Raw genomic sequence first — 27153 nt, 5'->3', positions numbered from 1 at the left:
GCCGTTTTTCTCACCCACTGGATATCTCAGTCCTTAATATACAGGTTTGTCTCTTAAACCTGGGCCTGTCTCCTCTGTTGGACTCTTCAGTCTTCTCAGTGTCTTTGTGGCTTGTGGCATAGGTGGGGGGCAGGAGAACGGCCCAGCATGTGGGCAGTGCCACTGTGTTCTGTTTTATGATCTTAGTTCATGTGCTTGGAGAACACAAGTCCGGGCATGTTTTGTGGGCATGGCTTGTGGGCCAGGCAAGGTTGAGGAATTCCACTGGTGTGGCCTTATGCAGGTGAGTCATTGCATTGTAGCTCCTTTGCTGGACAGAGGCTGGTGATTTCTGTTCAGCATCCACCCGGGTGTTGGTTACCTCCCTTGTCACTGTCTCTGGAGTGCTGGTATCTGGGCACCCCCCAAACCCACAGCATACTTTAGTGACAACCATACAAGACATTCTCATAACCTCATCTGAACTGATAATATACATACAATGGAACAATACGTTTCAGCAGATCATAACCTTTCCCCTGATACCTCACATGGCCTGCTTTATATGCAAGATCACAATTATATATAAATGAGGAATCTGGGGGGTTATAGGGTGCTCCTCCATGGTATAGAATGTCACGGTAAGAGAATCCAAATGTGCTCAGATGGTAGGCCTGATGGGCATTTCAAACTCAGCCTTTATTCCACAACAGACTTCGTACTGTAGATAAGGAGACGTTTCCAGCCTTTGGCAAACACCAGGAGATTTCACAAGCAATGAGCACCTGGCTGGGCTTCTTCCACTGCGTTCAGGGAAACTGAAACTTAAGCTCTTTGCAGAGAAGAACTGGTAACCAGGCCTTGTCCCAATGCCAGTAGGGCTGGGCTTTGCAGTACGTTGCTTCCTGTGCAGCGCGGACAGCTGTTGCCTTGAGGAGGTGCAACCCTGCTGGAGTGCTGTCAGATCCAGCTGCGGGGAAATACCACCGCTAAATTCGCAACAGTACAGCTGGAGCAGCAGAGGGAAGGGAAGGAGGGCAGTGGCTCTGCCATGGAGGCTCCTCAGAGGCACCCAATGGAGCAGAGTGGTGGCAAAGAAATGGAAGACGTGGTCTGTAACTTCCTGGAGGCCCAGGAAGGTGTGGAAAAGCTCTGTTGCTCCTACAAGAAAAAGATCCAGGCTACTCAGAGTGGCCTGCAGTCCCTTCGGGAGGAGGTGATGGAGGATTTCCGGAAGATGCACAGCTTCCTGTATGCTGAGGAGCAATCTGTGATGGCCAAGATTGGCCAAGAAGAGAAGCAGGTACTCAGCAGCCTGGAGGACAGGGTGACGGACATCACCAAGAGGGAAGCTTGTGTTCTGGAGCTAATAGATTACCTGAGTGAGGTGGAGGACCATGATGGATACCTAATGGCTATGGCTGATAGCCAGGTGGATCATCTAAAGGCAGAGCTGACCTGGCACAGCAAGGAACTGAGACACTACAGGCCCACTGTCCTCTCCAGCCCTTCACTGACATACATGGTTTGTAGAAGGATGCTGGGGTATGTGATGCGGTCTGCACTGGAGCGCCTCACCCTGGACCCTAAGACAGCCCATTCGCATCTGCAGCTCTCCGAAGACCTGAAATCGGCAAAACTGGGACCTGGCGCCCAGGCTGTCCTGGAGAGCCCCCAGCGCTTTGAGCCATGTCTTTATGTCCTCGGCTCTCAGGATTTCCGCTCAGGCAGGCACTACTGGGAGGTGAGTGTTGGGGGCAAAAGCAACTGGGTGATTGGGGTAGCCAGCCACTGGGTCAACCGCAAGGCAACAGAAGATCTCAACCCTGAAAATGGATACTGGGCCCTTCGGAAGATACCAGGCAACCGTTACTATGCCCTGTCCTCACCCCCAGCCCTCCTGACCCTGGATTCCAGCCCCACGAAGGTGGGCATTTGCCTGGACTATGAGAGCGGCAGAGTTGGATTTTATGACGCCGAGTGCATGGCAGAGATTTGCACCCTCAGGGGCAACTTCCAGGAGCCATTGCACCCTTTCTTCTGCCCTGGCCTGGTGCTGGCTGAGCAGGACTATGAGCCTCTCCGGGTGTGCAATTAGAGCAGGGAGAGGGACAGCTGGCATACAGGGCCGACAAGAGCGGGGGGAAGCCGGTACAAATTGCTGGGGCCCAGCGGTCCGGAAGGGGGCCCGGCTTCCCCAGCTTCGTCGGCCCTATTTAGCCAGTCCGCCCTTGCTGGGGGGCCCGAAAATTTTTTCACCGGGGCCCGAACCCGCTCTCGGCGGCCCTGCTGGCATAGAGACCTCTGCCACCGTGGTTCCCTAAGCAAATGGGGGATCTGGATTGGCTGAGAAGTGAACTCTGAAGTGAAGGTGTCAAATCACTGAAAGGAAAGAGGAGAAATAAACTAAATAAACTGGGAGTGTTTCATTTGTGTGGGGTTTGGGACGCAAGTAGGATCCCTGGATTTCCTTGAGTAGCTCCTGCCTCGTCTGCAGTGGTGTCCCATAGCCCCCTGCCCCCAATCTCTTCCCTGATGTGACAAATGAGCTTGTGGTGGTATCCAGCAGCGTGGCCTTTAGGGGCCATGTTTAGCTGCTCTCCACAGCCACGGGGGCTAGAAACAGCCTCTTTTTTTTTTTTTTTAAACTGAAAGCAGAGATTCCCGCAGTATCAATTGACTCTAGGAGCTGGAGCTTGAAGAAAAACCACCAAATACTGTAAAATCGCAACCAGTGGGCGGGCTAATGTCATTGCGGGAGGTAGCAAAATATTTCCTTGGGCTTGTATGCATTAAGGAAATTCAAATGGACGTCCTGAGGGGGATGCACTCACTCCAGTGCAGGTCCCAACCAGAGGGGCTACAAGTGGGTGAAAGTTTGTTGTGGAAAAAATGGTTCTTGGAAAGACAGGACAATTTGGTAGGGTTGACAAATTTCTAATTGCACAAAACTGAACAGCCTATTCCCACCCCTTCCGCAAGGCCTTGTCCCCTTCACTGCCTCTTCCCGGAGGCCCTGCCCCCCACTTACTACATTCCCCCTCCCCCACTCTCACTCACTTTCACTGGGCTGGGGCATGGGGTTGGGGTGCAGCAGGGAGTGAGGGCTCTAACTTGGGGATGGGCTCTGGGGTGGTGTCAGAAATGAGGGGTTCAGGGTGTGGGAGGGGGATCCAGGCTGGAGCAGGGAGTTGGGGTGTGGAAGGGGGTGAGGGCTCTGGCTGGGGGTGCAGGCTCTGGGGTGGGTCTGGGGATGAGGGGTTGGGGTGCAGGAGGGGGCTCCAGGTTGGGGGGTGGGGCCGAGGGATTTGGAAAGTGGGAGGGGGATGTGGGTTGAGGCAAGGGGTTGGGGTGTGGGGGAGGGTTCAAGATCTGGGCTGGGGGGTGCAGGCTCTGGGCTGGGGCCAGGGATGAGGGGTTTGGGGTGCAGGAGGGGGCTCCAGGCTGGGGGGTAGGGCTGAGGGAGCCCCCCCAGCTCCCATTGGTTGGCTCCTGGATTTTTAACGGCCCGGTCGGTGGTGCTGAGTGGAGCTGCCAAGGTCCCTTTTCGACCGGGCGCTCGGGTGGGAAACCGGACCCCGGGTCACCCTCCCGTTTGGTGGAAAACGTCAACGTCCCGCGGCACCAGCTGGACACATGACTCCTGGATCTGGCGTGACACGTGGGTGGGCAGCGGGCTGGGATTTGGGAGACTGGAAACAAAACCGGCCCCTGTTCTGGGGGTTCGGGGTGTGTGGGGGGGGTCTCCCCAAAACAAACAAGAGACAGATGTGCCAGGCGGGAGGGGGGGTCGGTCCCTATGGGGGGGGGGCCCCTGGGTGCGGGGATCAGACCCCGGGGGCCCCCTGGGGGGGGCTGGGGGCGGGGCCTAGCCGAGCCCCGCCCCGCCGCGGCTGCAGTTCCCCGCCTCGCCTCCAGGGGTCGCTAGAGCGCGGGGCCGGCGGCGGGAGGGCGGATCCCGGAAGCGCCCCCTGCACGTGACCCGGGAACCCGGAAGCGTTGAGCGGGGAGGAGTCGGGGCCGCTGGCTGTGGGGCCGCGATGAGCGAAGGGTCGGAGCCGGCGGCGCCCGCCGGGGTCCGCATCGTGGTGGAGTATTGGTGAGAGCCCGGCCTGCCCCCCCCCCCGCCGCGGGGTGGGCTCTGGGCCGGGTGCTCTGGGTCGCGGGGGTCCTAGAGGGGCTGGGGGGCGCTGGGAGCAGGGGGGCTGTGAGGGGCTGTTGGGAAGAGGGGGGACTGGGGGGTCTGTTGGGAAGAGGGGGCTGGGGGGGTTCTGGGGGGCTGTTGGGTAGAGGGGGGGCTCTGGGGGGCTGTTGGGAGCAGTGGGGGGTTTTGTGGGCTCTAGGGAGGCTCTAGGGGGCCTGTGTGGGCTCTAGGGAGGCTCTAGGGGGCTGTGGGGGCTCGGGGGCTGTTGGGAAGAGGAGGGGCTGGGGGGCCGTGGGGGGGGCTGTTGGGAGCAGTGGGGGGTTGTGTGGGCTCTAGGGTGGCTGTTGGGAAGAGGAGGGGGCTCTGGGGGGGCTGTTGGGAAGAGTGGGGGGTTGTGTGGGCTCTAGAGAGGCTGTTGGGAAGAGGAGGGGGCTCTGGGGGGGCTGTTGGGAAGAGTGGGGGCTCTGGGGGGCTGTTGGGAGCAGTGGGGGGTTGTGTGGGCTCTGGGGGGCTGTTGGGAAGAGGAGGGGGCTCTGGGGGGCTGTTGGGAAGAGTGGGGGCTGGGGGGGCTGTTGGGAGCAGTGGGGGCCTGTGTGGGCTCTAGGGAGGCTCTAGGGGGCCTGTGTGGGCTCTGGGGGCTGTTGGGAGCAGTGGCGGTTGTGTGGGCTGCAGAGGGGATCTTGTCGTGGAGGGAATGTGGTGAGGGAGTGTTTAGTGGTGGGCTGAATTAGGCAGATGGAAGTTATTGGCAGTTCACAGAGGGGACTGTGATGTAATGGATGCATAGGGGGATATAGGGTTCAGTGGGAATATGATGGAGTGATGGTCTTTGGGGGGATGCCCCATATCCATTCCAACCTTTGTGTGTTGCTCTACAATTAAGCTCCCACTAGATCTCTGCTCTGCATAGCAATGGCACTGAAATTCGTCTTCCCGCATGTTAGCCTCTCAGCATTTCCAGTAGCATCTCCAAAGCTTTACCCTGAGTGTGCCTTTTTCGACCATCTATTTTTTTCCCTTTCTTACCAGTGAGCCGTGTGGGTTTGAGTCCACGTACCTGGAATTGGCAAGTGCAGTGAAAGAAGAGTACCCAGATATAGAAATTGAATCCAGGCTCGGGGGGAAAGGTAGGATTTTCCACTAAACTTTCATAACTACTTAGGTGCTACTATGCCAATCTTGCAGCCTCAAAGCTTTGTCCTCCAAAGGCCACCTAGGTGACATATCTTGTGTATTGGCAAATAATTCAAGGGTGAAAGGGGTTAAAAGTAAGTCTGAGAAGAGAGGAGACAGCTTTGGTCCCATACACTTGGTTTTCCTATGGGATATGTAACTCGTTGGGCCAGGACCTGCTAACCACAAGAACGGCCTCTTTCTGCAGCCAGCTGAGCATATAGGAGTCAACAGGATTGCAGCAAGTGCTGGATCTCAGTTTGAAACCGCCAGGAGCCTGGGTCAGGGCTTTTTGATTGAGATTCATGGCTGTGGAATGCCCTTTCACCAGCGACCCGCTGGAATCTGCATCTTCTAGGGCCCTCGGCAGTACACAGCTCTGTGCATATAAAGAATCACCTTTGTGTTTGCTACACTACAGACCTGTCTTGTCTTATCACAAAGGACTCTGCACCATACATGCCTACGACCCAGTCTGTCCCTGCTTAGCACATGATGTCTGATAAGGTCACTGCCTCAGACCAAGTGATGTGGGCAGTAATCTTAATGAGGGAGAGGATACTTAACATTATTCAGGTTGGTTCAGTTGTACGAGGATGTTGGGATATAATTGTACACAGAAAGCAGCAAAGAATCCTGTGGCACCTTATAGACTAACAGACGTTTTGGAGCATGAGCTTTCGTGGGTGAATACCCACTTCCTCAGATGCATGTAGTGGAAATTTCCAGGGGCAGGTATATATATGCTAGCAAGCAAGCTAGAGATAACGAGGTCAGTTCAATCAGGGAGGATGAGGCCCTCTTCTAGCAGTTGAGGTGTGAAAACCAAGAGAGGAGAAACTGGTTCTGTAGTTGGCAAGCCATTCACAGTCTTTGTTCAATCCTGAGCTGATGGTGTCAAATTTGCAGATGAACTGAAGCTCAGCAGTTTCTCTTTGAAGTCTGGTCCTGAAGTTTTTTTGCTGCAGGATGGCCACCTTAAGGTCTGCTATAGTGTGGCCAGGGAGGTTGAAGTGCTCTCCTACAGGTTTTTGTATATTGCCATTCCTAATGTATGATTTGTGTCCATTTATCCTTTTCCGTAGAGACTGTCCAGTTTGGCCGATGTACATAGCAGAGGGGCATTGCTGGCATATGATGGCGTATATTGGTGAGAATATGTTTCAGGTTTCAGGTTGGCAGGTTGTCTGTGGGCAAGGACTGGCCTGCCACCCAAGGCCTGTGAAAGTGTGAGATCATTGTCCAGGATGGGTTGTAGATCCTTGATGTCCAGGATGGGTTGTAGATCCACCAGTAACTGCACACCGCACCATAATAACTCTAGCTCAGGAACCAATCCATGCAACAAACCTCGATGCCAACTCTGCCCACATATCTACACCAGCGACACCATCACAGGACCTAACCAGATCAGCCACACCATCACTGGTTCATTCACCTGCACATCCACCAATGTAATATACGACATCATATGCCAGCAATGCCCCTCTGCTATGTACATCGGCCAGACTGGACAGTCTCTACGGAAAAGGATAAATGGACACAAATCAGACATTAGGAATGGCAATATACAAAAACCTGTAGGAGAGCACTTCAACCTCCCTGGCCACACTATAGCAGACCTTAAGGTGGCCATCCTGCAGCAAAAAAACTTCAGGACCAGACTTCAAAGAGAAACTGCTGAGCTTCAGTTCATCTGCAAATTTGACACCATCAGCTCAGGATTGAACAAAGACTGTGAATGGCTTGCCAACTACAGAACCAGTTTCTCCTCTCTTAGTTTTCACACCTCAACTGCTAGAAGAGGGCCTCATCCTCCCTGATTGAACTGACCTTGTTATCTCTAGCTTGCTTGCTAGCATATATATACCTGCCCCTGGAAATTTCCACTACATGCATCTGAGGAAGTGGGTATTCACCCACGAAAGCTCATGCTCCAAAACGTCTGTTAGTCTATAAGGTGCCACAGGATTCTTTGCTGCTTTTACAGATCCAGACTAACATGGCTACCCCTCTGATACTGTACACAGAAACTGACCCTTCACTGCAAATTTGAAGCTGTGTAATCTAATACAGCAGGACTCCTAGGTTTTGTATCTGAATGTTGTGCCTTTTGGGTGACCAGATCAAATCATGTGGCTTGCTTTCCTCTTCTGTAAAGCGAGGATAATAGTTCCTGACCTCGTGGTGAGGTGTAGGATATTTTATGCAGCTCTTTGAGATCCTTGGGTTAAAAGCACGTATTTTAAGACAGGCCTAGCATAGGCTTATAACACAGCTTCAGTTAGATACGTCTGTCCTTGTTTGCTGTCTGTATGCTTAAGCTGACTGAATGCCCTGATCTTCAGCATTGAGCAAGTGATCCTGTGGGACTGATCAGTGTACTCTGGAAGTGTCTGTGGATTGTTACAGCTTGGTTGTTTTTATTGTTTTAAAGGTACCTTTGAAATTGAAATCAATGGGCAGCTTGTCTTCTCCAAACTAGAAAATGGTGGCTTTCCTTATGAGAAGGATGTAAGTATCCAGATCCCAGCTGGACCCTTGCATCAGCCTGTGTGGAATGTGCCTATAGGGACACTCCTGTTTACAACAACCCCCTTCTGACCGAGGAAACTTTCTATTTTTGGAAGTGACATGCTTTTCAAAGGCATTTCATCATCCTAGGGCTTTGCTACTCTCCTCATAGTGTATCAAGGCACGTTTCAAACTGAAGGGCATGTTATGATCAGAACCCTGCTGCCTGTAACAAGAATTCAGACACCATCCTGAACTCTGCTTTAGTGTAGCTTAAACCACAAACTGTTGCCTGCCTCTAATATTACTTAACTTAGAAACTTTGGCCAGCGTTTTCAAAAACGAATAGTGATTTTGGATGCCTGGCTTGAGACACCTTTTAAGGTATCTTGATTTTTCAGAAAAGGGGTGCATCACACTTCTGGAAGTCCGGCCCTTGAAACTATTTCAGGCTGAGCCCACAAGATCAGTAGGCGCTTCTGTAATCTTGGTTCATGCATGTGGAGAGGGCTTAGAGGCCTATGGGAGAATCTTTGATGGAGAGTTTAATGCCTTTCCATTCTGTCTCTTGTTCTCTAGCTCATTGAAGCAATAAGAAGAGCCAGAAATGGGGAACCTCTAGAAAAAATCACCAACAGTCGTCCCCCCTGTGTCATCCTGTAGCCCCGGCAGCACCCTCCTCGTCACTACAGGCCTTGTGTTCTGATCACCTTCAACTCTGCCCATCCACTCTGAAATGCCATTACCTTGCTGCTTTGCTCCTCTCTGCCTTCTGGCTTAATTGTCTTACTCTATGGCCAGGCAGCGTCATGTGTGGAAGAGACATCAAGGTAACTTGAATCGCTAACATGGCTGTACAAAGAGGCTTGTGGGAATGGCATCACATCAGGTGACTTGGGACTGGGGATGGGATAGCTGAGAGCTTACTACATGTTGCTGTTGGGTAGAAATGACTAAACTTTGGAACTACTTTGTGCATGCCATCTAACCCCAGACAGTCACCCAAGCCCCAAGGAGGACGAGAGCGTCCCCACTCCATCATTTTCTACGCCTCTTCCTCTCCATAAATGTCCCCGTTTCTCCTATTGCTGTAGCACATAGATGGGCAACTAATTGGCTTGCTGCCAGCCTCCCTTAAAATCCTGGTAGGTTGAGTGGAGTCAGCCAGAGAGCAGGAGTCCCCACCAGGAGTTCTAAGTGCACTGAGAAAGCTCTGCCTGTTTTGCTTAGCACTGTGTAATATGGAAATGAGAAAGTCAGTGTTTTGGGGCAGAGAACTGACCACAGTGGTTATGAAGACCTGGTGATTTGGATCAGAAGGTTTTAGAGAAGAACTGAATTGTTCTTAAATGCTAAATACTATTGTTAATCATTTAAAAAAACCCTTGTCACAACCCTTGTCACTGTTTAAACCAGTGCTAAAGCAGGATCAATTAGATATCAGTTTTTGGATCGTAAAATCCCTTTCTTATTTTCTCTCCTCCTGTGAGAACCATAATTAGTGACTGTCTTCTAATTGCCCATCTGCTCCCTGCAGAAAACTTCCCCCTCCACCCCACCCCACCCCATTCCTCCTGTTTTAACACCCAATTTTCACTTTCTATTGTCATGACTTTGCCCTTTGACACTGAATGTCAAGGGGGTGAATGAGCTAAAGGATAAAGTGCTAAGTGACTTAAGAGAATGCTGGTGTTAAAGATAAGAACCTGGCAGTGCCAATGAAATTCTGGCTACCCAGTGTCTAATTTATGCTTTAAGGGGGGTGATTCTATTTATTATAGACTGTGTATTTAAAAAAAAAAAAAGCCAGTAGTAAATAAAATCACAGTAAAACCTTGTTCCTTTTTACTTTGTCGGGGAGTATAAATGACGGGGAGATTATCACTGTGTTATAAGATGGGGTACTGTGCACTGGGCTATGAAAGCTTTGAAACTCTAGCCGTGGTTACAGTAGCGCTCAGGGTGAATATTGTTTATGGATTTCAGTCACCTGGAACTCTGGGTGGCACAAAATGTGTTGCTTGTGGGTTGCAACCCATTTGGTTAGAAAGGTACGTACCTGTTGTTCAGAGAAAACAGTTCTATTTGCGCTTGTGGGTGCCTTGTGCTAGATGAATAATAGCACTTCTGCGTTTCATCTGTGTATCTGCGTTCAAGGCAGCCCATTGGTCTTTTGCTTCAGGTTCTCTTTGTAAAATAAAACTGTCTTCACTGCCAAAAAAAAAAAGTGTGTGCATTGAGATAGTGAATGATGTAAAATCCTAGTGGAGACAAAAGGCATAGGTAGTTTTTTACCTGCATGCAGCTAGACGAAGTCAATCCCAGTACCCCCTGGGGTTGACCTGGTCTAGCTCCATGCAGGTAGAAACTCCCTATGCTTTTGTCTCCGCTAGAATTTTACATCGTTTGCTATCTCAACATACAGACGTGCTGTTTTTGCAGTAGATACTCAAAGGAGATTTTCCTTGTGGGTGGAAGGATTAGGCCTTGTCCACACTGTAACAGCATACACTTGAGTGCTTCAGCATAGACACTACCTACGCTGATGGGAGGGCTTATCCCATCGTTTTAGGTAATCCAGCTCTCCGAGAGGAAGCAGCATAGTCTATACAGAGACTTGGGTCGGCTTCACACCCCTGAATGATGTTGTTAAACCAAGCTAATTTTCTAGCGTAGACCAGCCCTAAATTAGTGTTTAAAAATTGTGCATACACAGGAAGGTTGGGCTCTGAGTATTTCAATGCCAGTATGGGTTCCCTGATTATAAAAGCAAATGAGTTAAAAAATAGGGAGGGAGGGATGGATAGCTCAGTGGTTTGAGCATTTGCTGCTAAACCCAGGGTTGTGAGTTCAATCCTTGAGGGGGCCATTTAGGGAATGGGGGTAAAAATCTATCTGGGGATTGGTCCTGCTTTGAGGAGGGGGTTGGACTAGATGACTCCTGAGGTCCCTTCCAACCCTGATATTCTAAGATAGGTGAACAGCTCAGCTGTATTAATGTCTCACAGCTAGCAAGCTCCTTGGCTCAAAGCATAATGGCTGCTGGAATATACAGAAGACAGAGCCGACACAACGGGCCATGTATCACAAAATCCTCTTTCTCTCTAGTGAAAACAACACTGGCAAAGAAATTTGAGACTGTCTCCCTCAGGTAGCTTGGCTGGAGACCTGAATAGGATTCCTAGTTCAGCAAATTGGTCAGAAGTGTTTTTTCTCAGATAGATTTTGCTTTAGTGGCCAGAAAAAAATGACTTTACTCTCCTCTTTTGGTATGTTTTCCATCTTAATGAGGATGGGAAGTAGTTTGACTGGCTATCAGGCTCAGAAATGCTGGCTTAGAGAGAATAGACATTTCTGTTCTATCTTTGTTGTTCTACTGTGTTCCCCACCATGATATCTGAGCACCTCATCAGCCCTGAGGAGTTTATAATCGAGGTTAAACTGAGCAGTTGGCTGATTCTAATCAAACCATTCATTGAAAGATTCCGGGTTGAGAAATGCTTTTGGTTACCTTCACTTTTCCCAGCAGTGAGTCAGAAAGGTGGAGGTCTTTTCAGGTAATGCAGGTGAACCTGCCCTCTTAGTAGGAGACATTAGTCATCTCTGAATGAAGTCTGGCAGGGACTGGAGGCTTCAGATCTCCTTTCTCCCCATCAGATGGCTAAACTGAATTGAATTCCTCATCGTAATCATCGTTTAACATCAAACAGATGTTAAAGCAGGCCTTGGCAGTAGGGCTTTGCCATGTGTCTGCCTCAGTTTTCCAGCCTATATAACAAATAACAAGCTAGATCGCAGCCCTGAGGGGTAGGTAACGTGGTTACATCCCTTTGCTCTCCTGCACAGGAGGGTGCAACTGCAGTGCTAAGTGTTACTATCTTCTGTGGATGCTGAATGCTCAATATTCCTACTTCTGACATTTGCTGATAGAAAGTAAACAGCAAACACATCTGCCTCAGAGTAGAAAGAGGATGTGCACTCGGGGGAAAAACACTTCAGACAAATAGAGTAGAAAAACAATGTACAATCTAATATACAAATAGTTTTGATACAGGTGATTAAAAACAATCCATCAGTCACCTCGTACAACGCATAAAACGAACATTTTTAAACAGGATCTGGGGATGTATCACAAGTCAACTCATCCCCCCTGGGAAATTTTGTAAGAGCAAATTTCTCTCTTGCACATGTAGGTCTGGGAAGGTTTCAACTGAGGCACACGTGGAGGGTTTGAATGTTTATCTAGGGCACTGCATGAGAAACCAATGTAAACCTAAACAGATATAGGGAGAAATTGAGGCTTTCACAGAAGTCTCTCCACGGGATTACCACACTGGAAGACCAAGCCAGTTTTGGAAGTGGGTTATTGCTATTTAGTGTAATATGTGGCCCTCTTGATAATTTGGAGGGGCAATGAGAGACTGCCAATTTAAGAAAAAAAAAAGTATATTCTCCAGGTAGAGTGATGAGGAAGCCATCTCATTTATGTAGACAGTGCCACTCCAGTGGGAACAGGCTGTGCTCCTGTCTTTTAGTTCATTGTCTTAAAACAGGAAGTCAAAGCAAGGGTTACCAGCTCAGTGGGTGATCTCATGGTGTGAGAGGTGGTATGGTGGCACAGCAATACCTGTCTCCACCCCCGACTCGTTTCACAGAGCTCAGACAGAGGCCTGGTTCCCAGCTCTATGGACAGTTGGAATGAAGGTCTGTTAAGTAGGTGGTTGTAGCTGCTGGACACAATGGGAAAGGACCGGTACCCTGATCTCCATTCCTTGTCTCTCGTTCCCATCCTGTTCTCCAGAATGGGTGCTGAATTGGACAGCTGAGCTGTCCTGTCCTTGGCCAGTACTTGTGCTAATAGTGGTCTAGTCAGACCTCCTCCCTTACTGCTCTTGATTATTTATTACAGAGAAAGCTCTGAACGACAGTGCCTGCTGCATGCTTCACCCTAGTTCTGTTGGCAGGAGCAGCTCTGAATTGTTTAAGGGCAGGGAAGGGCTGCTCACCATTGCAGTCCGCTCCGATCCCCCACTACTTTTCAACCCTGTCTGTTAAAGCTTTTCCATGAGTGTCTTAAAAAACATTACTGGTAACCCCCTTCAGGCTGTGAGAGCACATCCAGCTTTATCGGTACCCCAGGTGAATGAAGGCCTGTCCCCCACCCTTCCTCTTAATGACGGAGCAAGGAGAAGAGATGCTAGTGGTTTGCCACCCTTGTAGGCTTCGTTTCACATTTTGCCAGTCAGTCAGAATCACTCTGATTAAAGCCCTTGAATTTCTACCCCACCATTGTCCCAGCTCTGGCTTTTTTATGCCAAGCGGCCCAGTGGTTGGCATGTGGAAGTGGAGGGGTCTGACAATCCCTGCACAGAGAAGGTGGAGATGGAAGAGACCCCATAGGTCCCATGTTTTCCATAGACACCAAGGTATTTGTCAAAATGAATCTGGTTGCATAGATAAATGAAGGACCGGCTTGTTTGAAAGCAGTGCTCAGTCCTTACATGCTCGCTGGAACGAGGCATGGACCAGCCCTGTTCTGTCCTTCCAGGTCATCGCCAATCTTCAACCAGATCTAGTTTTAAGAGGACTGGCAGAGCTGCCTTTGAGCAATAGTTACGGGCCTTGGTGCTATTCTTCATTACAGGACTCCCACACGCTGCATAACTGAATTGTTACCATTCATACATTGATACATATCCAAGCTGCCTTGGCTGAAATAGCTTCCTCTGCTGACCAGGCACGGCCGTTAGTCTGATGTGTCCTTGGGTGGCGTGATGGACGCAGTGAGGCCGAGGTACTCTGGATTCTCGGCAGTCGGAGTCGTGGTGAAGCCATTGGTTGTGGAGCCCGGTTCGGCAGGGCTGACTTTGGAAGGGTCCTGGTTCCAGTAGTATGGGTTGTCAAAGGCCTGTGTGAAAGCACTCGCCAAGGAAAGGTCGTGTGGGGTCAGGTACTCTGGATTCTCCACTGCATTGGCGAAGCTGCCTTGGAAAGGGTTCTTTGGTTCCTTGATTAGCCCATTCTTCCCCAGGTGTCCCTTGGGCTTCTCCAGCGTGGACACCTGGGATCTTTGGTGCTTGCTAGGCGAGAGGCAATCCTCCGTCTGGTTCACGTACTCTACAAATGGGAGACAAAACGTCTAATGAATCACGGAAACTGGGCCTCTTTCCCAATGCCCCATGCAGCTTGGAGCCCTGGGGATGATGCAGGACAACTCTGTCCTGTTTGCTCTTGGTACTTTGTAAAGCCTAGCTTTGAAATCAGTCCACCATGTCCCTTTGGGGGCATTGCTTCCCAACCAGGGTAGCTTTATTCTGCTTTCCTTTGCAGCTTCCTCTACTGGCCATTACCCTTAGACAGGACAGGGGGCTGGATGGCTCAAATTGTCTGGAAAGTCCTGTATTCCTGACTGATCAAACTTCCCCTGCTGTTCAGTCTGAATTTGCCCTTGCTTCATTTCATCCTTTTGCTCCCAGCTGTGTGACGCTAAACGGTTCCTCCTGGAGGTTCACACCCTTTAGGTTTCGGTTCCCTTAGGGGTTTGGGAGGTGAGTCTAAGTACTTAGACTCTATCTCCCTTGCTGCCAGTCTTCCTAAGCTCATGATCCCTCTGCCCTGTTTTTCATCTGACCTTGTTTTACCTTTTCATCACTTTCCCCCCCAGTGCAGAACAGCTTGTTTTAACGCCTTCCTTTCCCCTCCCCGCCTAACACTCCCTTCCAGGCCCAGCCTGGAAACTCAGAGAAATGGCCTAACTCCAAAGCTATAAAGCAGCAAAGCTGTAGGCGATGCCAACGCAGCATCTCTAGGGCCGAGCATGGGCATCTTTGCAAGAGTCGCAGGCGGGGGTTGTGGGGTTGGAGTGACCGATTTTGGGACGCATGAGCAGCTTATCTAGTGCTGGATGGTTCCACCCAGTTAGCACAGTCTTTGAAATCACAACCACCCTGTATCATGTTTTCTGACACTCCTTCCTTAGGCCATGATCAGAAATTGCTTGAGGCTGGAGTGTTTCTATATAATGCTATGCCCTTTGAGGGGACTGGCCTGAGAAATAGGGGAGACAGGCTCAATTTCCTGCTCCTCCACCACACCTCCCTCCTTGCCCTGAAACCTTGGGCAAGTCACTTAGTTCTCTCTGTCTGAGTTCCCCATCTGTGCCTCTCAGGGGGTTGTGAGGATAATTACATGGCCGTCTCTCACTCTGATGGAAATACTGGAGATAGACAGCACTTTTTAAAGTACTCATGAATTAGGTCTCGAAAGCTCCCGAGAGCCAGCTAGTCTCATTTCAGAGGGGGAAACTGAGGCAGAGAGGGGCAGGGGACTTGCCTGAGGTCACCCAGTGTGTTGATGGCAGAGCTGGGTACAGATCCCCATCAGCTGAGTCCTAGTTCTGTTAATTTGCCCCAAGAACACCTCCCCTGCTGATGCTCAGCTTAGTCCCTGGTCAGAAAAGGGCAGTTTCTGCAGTGGAGGGCTGGGCCCGACCTCCATACCTGGAGCTATGCTGCAGGATGCCGGGCTGCTGTAACTCTCTGATTCCGGCCCCTCGTTCTTGTCACTTGAGACGCTGGTGGGGTCCTCGCTGTAGCGCTGGAGGGTGCTGGCCTCCCGCACAGGCGGGCTCTGAAGGGCTTTGCTCGCCATGTAGTCCCTGTCGAACATGTCGGGAGTGGGGCCCTCCGACTGCTCCAAGAGAGCCTGGCCCAGGTATGGGTAGTGGGCCGAGTCCTCTGCCTCCTCCGCATCCACCTGGGTCTCTGTCGTGCTCTAGGGAGTGGGAAGAGAACAAAGCGGGAGGGATGATTGCTGAGGACCCTCCTCCTGAGCCAGCTCTGCCTGTGAAGCTGGGATTCAGGCACTCAGCAAGCCACAGGGAGAGGAGTTGCTTTTACCCCTCAGGTGAATGAAGGCAGCATTAGCAGCACAGCAGCTTATTACCTACTGGGCCAGACGGGGTCAGAGCCAGCCTGGAGGGAAGACAGTTCCTGGGTCACTAGCGCCCCCCTCTGCAGCACCTGCCATTCTCCCAGCCAGTCCTGACTTGCTTTCACCTTGTGACTTCTCACCCGCACACAGCCCAGCAGCTGGCTCGGCAGCCTGGTCTGGAACGCCGCGGTATGGATAAGTGAAGGCCCTGCAGCCGAGTGCGCCACACTTACCCTGGTGGAAGGGATCCGGCTGCGGTAGCTGGCGGCGGGGTCTGCGTTGAAGAAACCCTGGTGAGGGACCAGGTACTCCTCAGCATCCACCAAATCCTGCATGTCCTCCTCTTCCAGCAGGGCACGGTAGAAGGTGCTGTCTATGGGACTGGCTGGCCCCATCATGTCGTCATTCTGTTGGGGGCAGAGGAGGGGAGTTTAGGGCATTTCACCCTTGTTCTCATGCTCTACAAAGCGCCAAGGACTCCCCAGGCTGGGATCACAACTCCAGGGCAAGTGGGTGGGCAGGACGATATTGCTGGGAAATTAGCCCTTTAGCTGTTGGTCCTTCTTGCAGCCTCTGTGTGTGGGTGATTAACGGCCCCAAAAGGACATCCCTTGAAGGTTGGAACTATTCTTTGGGCTTCTCTGGCATGTTCCATCACAAGATCCCCAATACAGGATGGACGTTCATCCTCCCCATGCCCCTGGGAGTAGGTCAGTGTTATCCCTCCGCTACAGAAGGGGAATGTGAGCTACAGCAAAGTGACTCGCCAGAGGCTGCACAGTGAATCAGAGTCAGGGCTAGAACCCAGGAGTCCTGGCTTGTCGTTCCCTGCCCTACACCACACTTTAGCTTCCCGGCTGGTAGAGAAGAACCCCAAGCCCTGGACTTGCTGAGGAGCTGAATGGGGTGGGTGAAGCCAGCACACTTACTGGCTGGGTTGGAGTGTGAGTCCCCAGTGGTGCCCCTGCAGCAGGCCAAAGACTGAAAGATTTTGGGAACCAAGAGGTGGGGAGGGAGATGGCTGGTGCCCGAGCCTCTCACTGAGAGACAGACACACTCCCTGCCAAGAGCTGTGTAGTGACCTAAGCTGCTTCCACGTACCTGGATGACCACAAAGCGCTGTGGGTCCCTTGCCATACGGGAGAACTCGGTGACCAGCTCCCGGAACCTGGGGCGACACTCCGAGTCGATCATCCAACCTTCGGGCAGGGAGCAAGGCGCCAGTGAGCCCAAGGCATGTGCACCACTGGCGAGACTGTGCTCTCTGATACAGGAGCAAGGACTAGTTCTAGGGGCCTGGTGAAGACGCCTCCCAGCCCTTACTTGTGACCCTCTCCTCGGAACACATGCCCGAGCGTCGCCTCAGCCCCAGGAGGCTGCACCACTAAGGCTGGCTTGAAGGACTCTGTAGCGTGTGGTGGGGTCCATCTTGCCTATTTACCCTCTGTCCCAGTTAGGATTTGGCAAAGCCCCAGTCCCCGTGTCCAGAAGGTAGCCAAGCTCACTCACCCAGGCCACAGGCCAACCGTTGGCCTGTCCTGCAAAGACTCCCTGCCCTCTAGGACTGGTTGAACAGAGCTGGCTATTACCCATCCCAGAGGCTAGGCCTCAGGGTCTTTACCCAGCAAATTCACCCTCAAGCCTCGGTCACGTAGTAGCAAGAGGAACCCCATCCTCTGAACCCTGGAGCCTTTTCTTCGGAGCCTTCTGCTGAGGCTCCAAGACCAAATGTGCCTCCCACCAGTACAACCCAGAAGTCGAGAATGGTGGGGGGTGGCTAGTGGATGCCCATGACAGTTAGGGCCCTCCGTACATTTCACCATGATCATGTAGACATCGATGGTGCAGATGGGAGGCTGGGGCAGCCGCTCTCCCTTCTCCAGGAGGTCAGGGATCTCTCGGGCTGGGATCCCGTCGTATGGCTTGGCACCAAAAGTCATCAGCTCCCAGACAGTCACTCCTGGAAAGACAGGTTCATCAGGGCCAGGAGCAATGGGACTTTCACCCCATGTCCCTTGCAGCTAGGGATCCCAGAGACAACGCAACGTACCGTAGCTCCAGACATCGCTCTGGTGTGTGAATCTCCTGCGCAGGATGGACTCCAGAGCCATCCACTTGATGGGAACCTGGGGCCGGAAAAACACAGAGCAGACTGAGCCTGTTCATTTCATCCTTGCCTTGTCATGTGTTCAGCAGCAGGGAGAAACAGGATGGGCACTAAGAGCTGCCTGCAGATATAGGCCAGGCTCTCTAGTCAGAGTACATCACTCATGATGCACCATTCTCTCCTCTGGGCGAGGAAACATGGTGCATCATGGGAAGAGCCTGGTGCACAGCGGAGAATAGATGCAGTAGGGACACAAATTATAGCTGCTGTGAGGCCCCACGGCCACATTTAGGAATGAAGGAATTTCGGGGTTGGGCCAAAATATTTTGGATTTAGATTTTGTGCTAAGAATTTGAGGTTTTGGACCAGTCTCAGCCAAGAGCTTGGCCATCCTTGTCGGCACTCAACAGCAAAACATCCAGCAGGACCTGATGCCAGGAGGGAGGTAGCAGAGAGCTGCTAGGTCCACGTATGGCAGGGGTTCTCAAACTGGGGATAGCAAGGTTATTACACTGGGCGTTGCGAGCTATCAACCTCCACCCCAAACTCTGCTTCACCTCCAGCATTTATGATGGTGTTAAATATAAAAAAGTGTTTTTAATGTACAAGGGGGAGGGTCGCACTCAGTGGCTTGCTGTGTGACGGGGGTCACCAGTACAAAAGTTTGAGAACCACAGGCGTACGGCCACTGAACGCAGAGCAGCCGTGTACCGGGCTAGTTTCAGCACCATGCTCTCTGAGAAGGGTGGGGGAACGGCCTGAGATACATCATTTAGATTTATGTCCCCAGGGTTTTGACTGCAAGATGTACCCCTGACCTGGCCTGTCCAGATGGACATGGCTGGACCTACAAGGGCTTGTGGGTGCGTCAGTTTCTGCAATTCGGAGGCCTGGCAGCAATGAGCTGGAACGGTGCATGGAGTCAGCAGCCCCCTCATCCAGCACAGCCACTTGGCTCACTCGCTGCTTCTGATGCCACATTCGAGGGACACGGAATGGCAAAGAGGCCGCAAGCGTTAGCACCCAAAGAATAAATTACAGTGATGGCCCTCCCAAATCTATGCACCCCAGGGGGGCCCTGAAATGGCCTTGGTTTGGTTAGCTGCCCCTTGGGATGGGATGGGGTTAATGCAGGAGGCTCTCAGCCAGTTCCCCATGTGCCCAGCCAGCACTGGCAGCTCATGGTTGCCATGTGATACCACAGCGAGCCATTGCTGTGGGGACATGTGGCACAGGGTGTCTCTGAGTAAAGGGTTGGGGTCTGGGCCCCTCCCCAGTCCCACTGGCTTCTCCCAGTCCAGTTCCCTGGTACCTGCCACCTGGCTCACCTTCCCCCCGTCTGCGTGGTACTCTGTTTCATCAATGTCCAGCAGCCGGGCCAGGCCGAAGTCCGTGATTTTCACGTGGTTGGGGCTTTTCACCAGGACGTTGCGAGCAGCCAGGTCCCGGTGCACCAGCCGCACGTCCTCCAGGTAGCTCATCCCCTGAGGGGGGGAGGAGAGGGGAGAGAGGAACCATCATGGAGACCTGTAAGTGCCTCAGCCCCAGGGTGGAGTTCTTGGGACCCAGCTGGTTTGAGCCACAGCCCGTCCAGCCCCGCGCCCCTCTCTCCCCCGTTAGTAGTGCTCTGCACGTCAGAAAATCTGAAAGCACTTTACAGACATTAGCCCCATTTTATAAATGGGGAAGCTGAGGGACAGAGCAGGAAAGAGACTTGCCTAAGGCCATCCAGTGATTCAGTGGCATAGCCAGGTACAGACTACAGGGGTCCTGATGCCCACCCTGCTGCTCTAATCAATACTCCCCCTTCATTTATGGCTGGCCATCCTCCGCTTGTACTACCCCCCTGGGCTGGAAGCAGCCTGCCCCTTGTGGACCTAGGGCTGGCGAAGCAGCTGCTGTGGCCATGTATCATGGGTAGGATAGGAAACAGCAGCCGTGTTTTGATATTGATCACTTCCTATGTTTGCGCAGCATCTTTCAGCCTGAAAGAGCCAAACGGGCTAGACGAACGCTGCACCTACAGGGATAATACAGCCACCTCTGGGGAGTGAGGGGCAGTGTGAACAACCAGCACACTGCGATTTCAAGATGAGATTTTTGGCCTCAGGATCCTGCGGCAACCCTCTTCCCAGCTCCATGCTTACAAGCCTGGCCATGGGGTCTTTAACACCCACGCAGAGCAGAGGGGACCTCAGGGCCTGGGAATCCTCTCCAGTGGGACGGCTGCGTTGGCCCTGCTGTAATGTGAACCTGTGATTTGTGGGTGGCAGGAAGGCGCCTGATGCTGGTCGTCGCCCCGGCCTCTCTGGCAGGAGAGCTGCACCTGAACCCCCTCGCCCAACCCTGGGGCTCCTCCTACCTTTGCAATCTGCACACACCAGTTGAGCAGGTCCTGGGAGCCGATGCGGTCCTTGTTCTCCCGCACGTAGTCCAGCAGGCAGCCGTAGGGCATGAGCTGGGTGACCAGCTGCACCGTGGAGGTGAGGCAGATGCCCAGAAGGCGGGAGACGTAGGGGCTGCCCACGCCTGCCATCACATAGGCCTCCTGGGGAGGAGAGAAACTGGCTTGCAGCAAAATCAACCCCGGCAGGACTCAACTTGGGCACCACAGGGGAGACTCCTGCCAGGAGCCCAGACCTGAGAGCTGGCTTCCTACCCCCCTGCACCACAGAAAACCATGTGTGGTTCCACAGGGCAGAGACTCGTAGCCCTGCCCAGCTGCACCTGCCAGCTGGGTTTCGATTTCCACAGCATGACGCAGCCAAGTCTGGGGCCTTGCAGCGGGGAGATCAAAGAGCAGAGCTGCAAGGAAAAGACGGTGGACGAGATGGGTCCCTTGCTTCTCCTGCCACAAGTAATAATTCTGCAACAGTGGGTCACACGACAGCCTGTCCCTCTCCAGCAAATGGACATGCTGGGATGCACAGGCCCAGTTTGGGGGCGGAAGTGGTGTATGGACGCAGGGAAATAAGCATAGGCACCGACTTTGGTAGCTTAGTGGGGAAAGTGCCCTGAGCTGGAGAGTTTGTACCCGCTACCCACAGCCACGGATGGGAGCAAACTCAACGTGTGTCAGACTAGGAGGGACCCGGTGGCTCAGTAACACTGAGCGAAGCCTAGTCTGGTGGCCTGGGCACGAATGAGCCTGGCAGGCTGGGTCAGCGCCCTTCTGCACCTGTGCAGTGCTGGCATGTGTGCCCCCAGGGCAGGTGTGCCCACCACAGCGCCCATCTCCCACTCACGTCCAGGATCTCTTTGTTGGCCTTGGGCGACGTGTTCTCTCTCAAGACTTTAATGGCCACGGGGATCTTCACGCTCTCGCCGTCGGGGATCCAGATGCCCTGAGGGGAGGGAAGGATGGTGAGGGCACTCGCTGGGGCCACACCTCAGGGCTCGAATGGGCGGTGCACAGGCAGTGCTAAGGAGGGCTGAGGATGCAGCCGTGGGGCCAGACACTCGGGAGGGAGGGAGGGTAGAGACGCTTTCCAGTGTGTCCTTTCCCTCAGTGCTGCCTCACCCCCAGCCAGCTCCCCATCCCTCTCCTAGGTCCTGCAGAGCAGCAGCCTGGCCCCGGTTCCCCGCTGCCCCCCTGCTCCTCCCGTCTCCGCCTCACCTTATACACGGTGCCAAAGGCCCCAGAGCCCAACACTTTCACTTTCTTCAGCTCAGTCTCCTTCAGGATCCGCATCTGGGCTTGATTGGGGAGGGCCCCGCTGGGCGTCAGCGGCTCCACCAGCTGTGAGGGATGGGGAGGAGGGTCCTATGTCAGTGAGGGTGCCAGCTGGGCAGCCTCAGGCCCATGGCGCTCCCCGCTGCAGCCCCCAGGTGACACGGAGACTCAGAACCCAGGATTGACCCCTCTGCGTGGCACCTTCAGGCCCTGCCCCAGAGCTCACGGTGGGGCAGCTGTCTCTCCTGTGGGCAGAGGGGGAGCGTCTGGGCTGTCCCCACTGGAAGATGGCAGGAGGAGTGGCTGTGGGGTATGCCTTTCTAAATCACCAGCACACTTCGCACGGGCCCAACCTGGGCACCGGCCACAAGGGGCACCCAGGGTGGTCAACATCCTCCGTCCCCCTGCAGTAGCCCCCCCACCAGTCACTTCTGCCCAGGGCCTCCCTTGGCTCAGCTGGGATCCTCTGGCCGCTCAGGTGCCCTGGGAGGCCTTGCCACATTACCAGTCACTGCCACGAGTGCCACCAGAAGCCTGCCTGAGTGTGCAGGGCGGGTGCTTGGGCTTGTGGTGCTGTCCGTACCTCGGTCTCCTGCAGGAGGCGCCGCATGGCGTGCTTCCGCTCCTGCTGCCGCCTCCGCTTAATGCACACGACGATGATCAGGATCAAGACCAGGGCCAGGAGGGCGCCAACCACGCCGGCTATGATGGATGTCACCTGGCTGGGAGAAGGGGGAGGCTGCTGGATGGGCTGGTTCCACTGGGGGGGCCAGTCTAACCTGCGGGATTGGCTTTCTATGGGGGAATGGGGGACAAGGACATGAGGAGACTGTAAAATCCAGGGCCTTCTCCAGAAATGATCCCCCATGGGTGGCTCATTTCGAAGCTGTGGCTCGTGGCTCCTTGGTGGCCCGGTGGTTAATGGTCTGCCTAGGAACAGCTCCTGGGGCTGGGAAGGTTGCGAGGAGGACAGAGCATCTGGCCCCATTGGCCAAGCCTTGTCCCCTGCCAATCGGCTGCGGAAGGGATTCCCCTCTGGTGCTTCCTGGCAGAGCGCAAGGGGGCTGCAGGTGCATATGGGGTAGGGGGATGCTGAGCAGAAGGCAGATGGCATCAGCTTCCCCCAGGGAGAGGTGGACCCTGGCTACTGCCCAGGGTGCAGCCTGCCTGGGAAGTTGGCACAGAGGGGGCTGGGCAGATGGGGGTGCAGTACCTCGGCTTCTGATCCATGGGGCAGCCGTCTTCATCCCGGATTGTGCACCTGGGGAAGGACCCAGAGACGTTGCTTTGTTACTTGACGGGAGGCAGAAGCGCCATAGAAAATCCTCCCACGGGCTTGGTTTCACTGCCAAGCAGTGGAGCATCTTGCTGGGCTGTGTCCCATAGGCCCCCATGCCAGTTTTCCCCCAGCTGCAAACCTCTGCCCATCCCCACCTGCTTCGCCCCACTTTGCTGTCTCCTCCTAGGCCAGGCTTGGCCCTCGGGATGCGCTGAATACTGCAAGCGAAGAGCAATGCTCCGTGCCAGCCAGCGCCCGTACTCACGAGTGGCTGCAGTTGGTGGGGCACAACCGGCAGACACCATGTTCATCCGGATACTTCCAGATGGGCACAAAGGAGGAATCGGCCTTCACCCCACTTGGGCACCTCTCCACGCAGTACTGGGCATCTCTGTAATGGGCGCAGGCCATGCACTGGTCCGCCTCCTGCCAGGAAGGATACAGAGTGAGCACCGTGGGATTGGGGGCGGGGAGGGAATGAAGAACCCAGGAATCCGGGGTCAGTCCAAAGCCTTGAGACATAATAGAAACTGGTTGGGAATGCAGATCCCCTCCCCCATCCTAAAGGGGCTTTCACGCGATCTGCCAACCCCCCAGGCACCCTGGGCAGCTCCTCACCGATCCGTGGCAGGTCTCCGTGCCATTCTGGGGCAGGCACTCAGGGTGGCAGGAGAGGCAGCGGGTCCCGTTGACATGTTCCCGGACGGCCCTGCCATGAGAAAGAGCCTGAGCCAGCTGCTGCACAAAGGCACATTTCACCCTCACCCCACAGTGCCTGTTGATGGGGCAAGACCAGCCCAGCTGAGGATCAGGCAGCAGTGGGAGGGCAGAGATGTGCCCCTTCCCCTCTTCCCATACAGCTGCCTCTGCGACCAGGGGCCCAGCTTCAGATCCCTAAACTCAGGGCTGGAATGTGGTGCCTCGTGTGGGAGGCTCTGCCCGCTGTCCTGTAGGCTGACCTCTCCCAGCCATGCCAGAGCTGGCCCCCTTCCTTCCAAGCGGCCCCCAGGGCGCCACATTGTGGGCAGGGCTGGGATCAGGGCAGTGCCCAGCAGCGTTGTTCCCTGCATTGGTAAAGGACCGGGCAGCCACTCAGGACCCTGCACGATCCGAAAGGAGGGTGTGATGGGGAGGGGGAGCAGGTTGGGGATGGCTCCTAACCTGCCCCCTGCTCCCACCAGGCACAGGCCGCTGAGCAGCAGCTCCAGCATCCCATCTGCTGCTCTGCTGCACCCTGATCAGCAAGATCCTCCCTAGGGGAGATACCCAGGGAGTTTCTTCCCATGCATTCTATCCTCAAGGTCCCTTGGAGACACCCCAAACCCAGGCAGGGCTGCACTATCAGTGCCAAAGGAGAAGGGGCCTGGCCCAGGGACTTGGTGGCATCCTCTGCCCCCATCGCATCCAGCCACAGTGCCAAAGCCTCCTCCTTCTCCCTCTCACACAGATCCCCCCCAGGAGGCTTGTCGGGCACAGACACAGTGAACCCAGCCGCTCAGACCCCCGCTTACCCGTCCAGAAGGTTGCAGGACTCCACACACTCCTGCCCACGCAGGAACTGCTCGCAGGCCACGCACTGCGTCGGGCCTGGCCCCCAGCACTGCCCCTTGGCACAGAGGTGGAAGCACACCAGCCCCTCGTTCTCTGAGGGGAGGATGCCACAATTAGCACTTGGAGCCCAGCCTGTCCCCGCCGTCCCCTGAGGCAGCCGGACCAGTGGCCTTTCCCAGGAGAACACAGACTCCACCGGGCACAGGCCAGCCATGGATGTCCGTGTGGAATTTGGTATCAGCGTGACAGCCAGGGACACATGGTACTACGTGGCACTGGAGGGCTGTGCACCAGTCAGCAGAGAGCACCCATTGGCACCCAGCTAACATGGCAGTGCCACTCAAAGCCCAGGTGAGTTGGGCATAGGAGGAGTCCTTGGGTGGGGCAGAGAGACGGACAGAGCCCTGGCAGAGGCCCCCACCCCTTACCACACTGCTCCACAGGCTTGTTGTTAGTCTGGAACAGCGTCTGGCGCCGGTTCCTGAAGATGGCTTCCCAGGGCACCTTCTGGAGGAAGCAGAGGTTGGGGTTCTGGTGGACCAGCACCATCCCGCTGCTGATCTCCTGCAAGGAGCGCAGGCCCAGCGAGACGATGGACAGGTTCTGCAGCGTCAGGGAGTAAGCACCGCTGCAGAGAGACGTCGACAGGCACGGGGTGAGCCAGGAGGGGAAGGACAATGAGACAGGAGTTATAGGGTCCCTGCCAGCCCCACACTCTGAGGGGCTCTGGATCTGGTCACACCCTCCCACGTGCTCCCTCTGAACCACAAACCGTGAGGGTGGCTTTTGTGAGCTGGCGTCTGGGCTGAGATACACCAAGCTCATTCCACATCTGGCAAATTCCAGCCACTGGTTCATCTCTAGGCTTCCACCCTGAAAGGCCTCATCACCACTGCTCTTGGGGGGGATTGGAGGACTAGCTAGTACCACCCCCCCTCCAGTGACCAAGAGAACTGGGCACATCCCCAACTGCTTTCACAAGGCTTGCGAGGCACATCCGTTCTCCGGATCCCGTCCTAGGGCCTGTTCCTCCCCACCCCATGTCCCTGCCTGCTCACTTGTGAAGCACTCGGCCTCGGATGATCCGGAGGTTCTGGAAGATGCTCAGGTCTGGGAAGGTCTCTGGCCAGGACTCGATGTATAAGAAGCCTGTGAAATGGAGCAGGAAGGTGTGTCCTTATTCATGCGAGCAGCGGCCTCCCACCAGCTGGTGGTGGGTCGGTTTCCCAAACTCCTTGGTGACTGACAGGTGCAGGGCCCAGGCCTGCCTCCTATGGGCGCCCTCCCACGCTAAGCAAGGTGGCTTAAATTTCTAGGGCAGGAGCGTGTGACCTTTAGCCAAGGCCCCACTGCTAGGAGGCCCCTGGGGTGGCTTTGCTGCTGAGCCCCGTCCAGTGACTTTGCAAGCGAGCGAAATGGAAACGAGTCATTTGCACGTCACAGATGGAGGCTGCATCACGCTCTCGGTGGGCACCGGCTGGAGACGTGGATGAGTGAGCCCGGGCACTAAGCAGTCCCTCACCCACCTGTCAGCTCCTCCAGACTCCCGAAGCTCTTGAGCTGCTCTGGCTTCAAGGGTGCAGTGTTGGTGACAGGATCCCTGTTTTAGAAGGAACATGGTTGGGGAGGGGGATTCTTGGAGGCATAAGCCCTTGGGATCATGGACATGGGGGGCAGTGGCTGCCCTGCAGCCACGCAGTCACAGGTGCTGCCCGGCCTGATGGGCTACAATCTCTATGAAGCCCAGCTGGATTTTGGAAGAGAAAACGGACGCTCCGGGAGGGAGCCCCTGTTCACACCCGTTTCATGCCCCATGACCCACTCACATGCACACTCGCCTCGGGCCTGCAAGACTAAAGCCCAAGGGAAGTTTCAGTTTCCAAAAAGGCCTGATCTAGACAGGACTGTAATGGACTGGCTGGGGTGTGCACTGCTGCCCCCTCCTGGATAGAATCAGAACCATTCAGCTGTGTGGCATAGGCCCTACGCTGATAATTGCGATTCCCCTTTGGCTCATGCATTAAGGGCTTGGGCTTTGGAGAAGAGACTCCCCTGGTGGCCGGATAGCTGAGCAGGAGTTAGCAAGCTCCTGATGCCCCCCCACAGTGCTCCAACATGCCACACACGCACCTCCTTCACCCAGGACATCTGAGACCAGAACTGGCCCCTCCTACCCACAGGGCCAGTAACTCCCCTGGAGCGAGCCAGCAGGAGCTGTGCTGAGCTTGCCTGGGCTGGACAACTGGCAGTGGAGATGGGGGCACCTGGCACCGCTACTCACCCCGTGAAGGTCTCAGGCAGGAAGGCCAGGCTGCCAAAGATCTTGGTGCAGTGGGCAAAGTGCTGGATGTTGGAGGAGTTGACAGCTCGGACGCCCTTCAAGAAATCCACGCCCAACCCATAGCAGCCTAGGAGAGAGCAGGGCAGGGGGCTGAGAGGGGTTGGGAGGGAACCCTGGTGTGGAATAACCCTGCACGGACCACCCATGTGCTTCCATTCCACCCATTGAGCCTCAGAACGGAGACACTCTTGCAGTCCCCCAGACCTTCACGCAGCTCCCTCTCCTCAAATTCAAAAAATCCCATGCTCCTAAACTGCTGGATGTGCCTCCCCGAGTCCCTCCAGGAGAGGGGCTTTCCAGGGTGGGGCACAGGGGATAGGGGAACATTACCTTCCGGGCAGGGCTTGCTGCACTTCTCACACTTCTGCACACTGTCCGTGCTCACCTCCTGGTTGTCCTGGGGACACACCAGCGTGCAGGAGCCCACCTCCGTGGCCAGGTAATTGTCTGTGGGAGAGGG

The 27153-nt window shown here is 54.4% G+C and overlaps 3 protein-coding genes across 3 annotated transcripts in view; 2 read left to right on the top strand and 1 right to left on the bottom strand.

Moving 5' to 3' along the window:
* The first annotated feature begins 1030 nt into the window (after nt 1-1030).
* Nucleotides 1031-2077, top strand: LOC127040785 (zinc-binding protein A33-like). Its single transcript, XM_050935370.1, has one exon. It carries the CDS (start codon nt 1031-1033, stop codon nt 2075-2077), a length of 1047 nt encoding a protein of 348 aa, XP_050791327.1.
* A 1888-nt stretch (nt 2078-3965) lies between these two features.
* Nucleotides 3966-9648, top strand: MIEN1 (migration and invasion enhancer 1). Its single transcript, XM_050935384.1, has 4 exons — nt 3966-4078; nt 5153-5250; nt 7734-7810; nt 8390-9648. The coding sequence occupies exons 1-4, from the start codon at nt 4020-4022 to the stop codon at nt 8471-8473; spliced, it is 318 nt and encodes a 105-aa protein (XP_050791341.1). The 5' UTR covers nt 3966-4019; the 3' UTR covers nt 8474-9648.
* Nucleotides 9649-11814: 2166 nt separating this feature from the next.
* The window catches only part of ERBB2 (erb-b2 receptor tyrosine kinase 2), a 40032-nt gene continuing 24693 nt past the window's right edge, over nt 11815-27153 (bottom strand). Inside the window, exons 8-27 of the mRNA XM_050935352.1 lie at nt 27024-27140; nt 26634-26760; nt 25879-25952; nt 25411-25501; nt 24781-24980; nt 24313-24445; nt 23420-23510; nt 23067-23227; nt 22736-22783; nt 22106-22244; nt 21466-21588; nt 21095-21193; nt 20212-20397; nt 19178-19333; nt 17793-17868; nt 17556-17702; nt 16844-16941; nt 15976-16149; nt 15310-15583; nt 11815-13927 (exon numbers count right to left, since the gene is read on the bottom strand). Of these exons, the coding sequence (XP_050791309.1) occupies nt 13557-13927; nt 15310-15583; nt 15976-16149; nt 16844-16941; nt 17556-17702; nt 17793-17868; nt 19178-19333; nt 20212-20397; nt 21095-21193; nt 21466-21588; nt 22106-22244; nt 22736-22783; nt 23067-23227; nt 23420-23510; nt 24313-24445; nt 24781-24980; nt 25411-25501; nt 25879-25952; nt 26634-26760; nt 27024-27140 (2885 nt within the window). The 3' untranslated portion in view covers nt 11815-13556. The remainder of the gene's footprint in view (nt 13928-15309; nt 15584-15975; nt 16150-16843; nt 16942-17555; nt 17703-17792; nt 17869-19177; nt 19334-20211; nt 20398-21094; nt 21194-21465; nt 21589-22105; nt 22245-22735; nt 22784-23066; nt 23228-23419; nt 23511-24312; nt 24446-24780; nt 24981-25410; nt 25502-25878; nt 25953-26633; nt 26761-27023; nt 27141-27153) is intronic.

This window comes from Gopherus flavomarginatus, chromosome 25, assembly GCF_025201925.1.
Source record: "Gopherus flavomarginatus isolate rGopFla2 chromosome 25, rGopFla2.mat.asm, whole genome shotgun sequence".
Lineage (NCBI taxonomy): Eukaryota > Metazoa > Chordata > Testudines > Testudinidae > Gopherus > Gopherus flavomarginatus.
Note: the sequence above shows the minus strand (reverse complement) of the source record. Positions and strands in the feature narration are given on the sequence as shown.

Excerpts from the sequence above, each read along its gene's own strand:
- LOC127040785 (XM_050935370.1), top strand. The coding sequence starts at position 1,031 with ATGGAGGCTCCTCAGAGGCACCCAATGGAGCAGAGTGGTGGCAAAGAA.
- MIEN1 (XM_050935384.1), top strand. The coding sequence starts at position 4,020 with ATGAGCGAAGGGTCGGAGCCGGCGGCGCCCGCCGGGGTCCGCATCGTG. Across the intron at positions 4,079-5,152 it reads CGCATCGTGGTGGAGTATTG|TGAGCCGTGTGGGTTTGAGT; the intron begins GTGAGAGCCCGG and ends CTTTCTTACCAG. Across the intron at positions 5,251-7,733 it reads ATCCAGGCTCGGGGGGAAAG|GTACCTTTGAAATTGAAATC; the intron begins GTAGGATTTTCC and ends ATTGTTTTAAAG.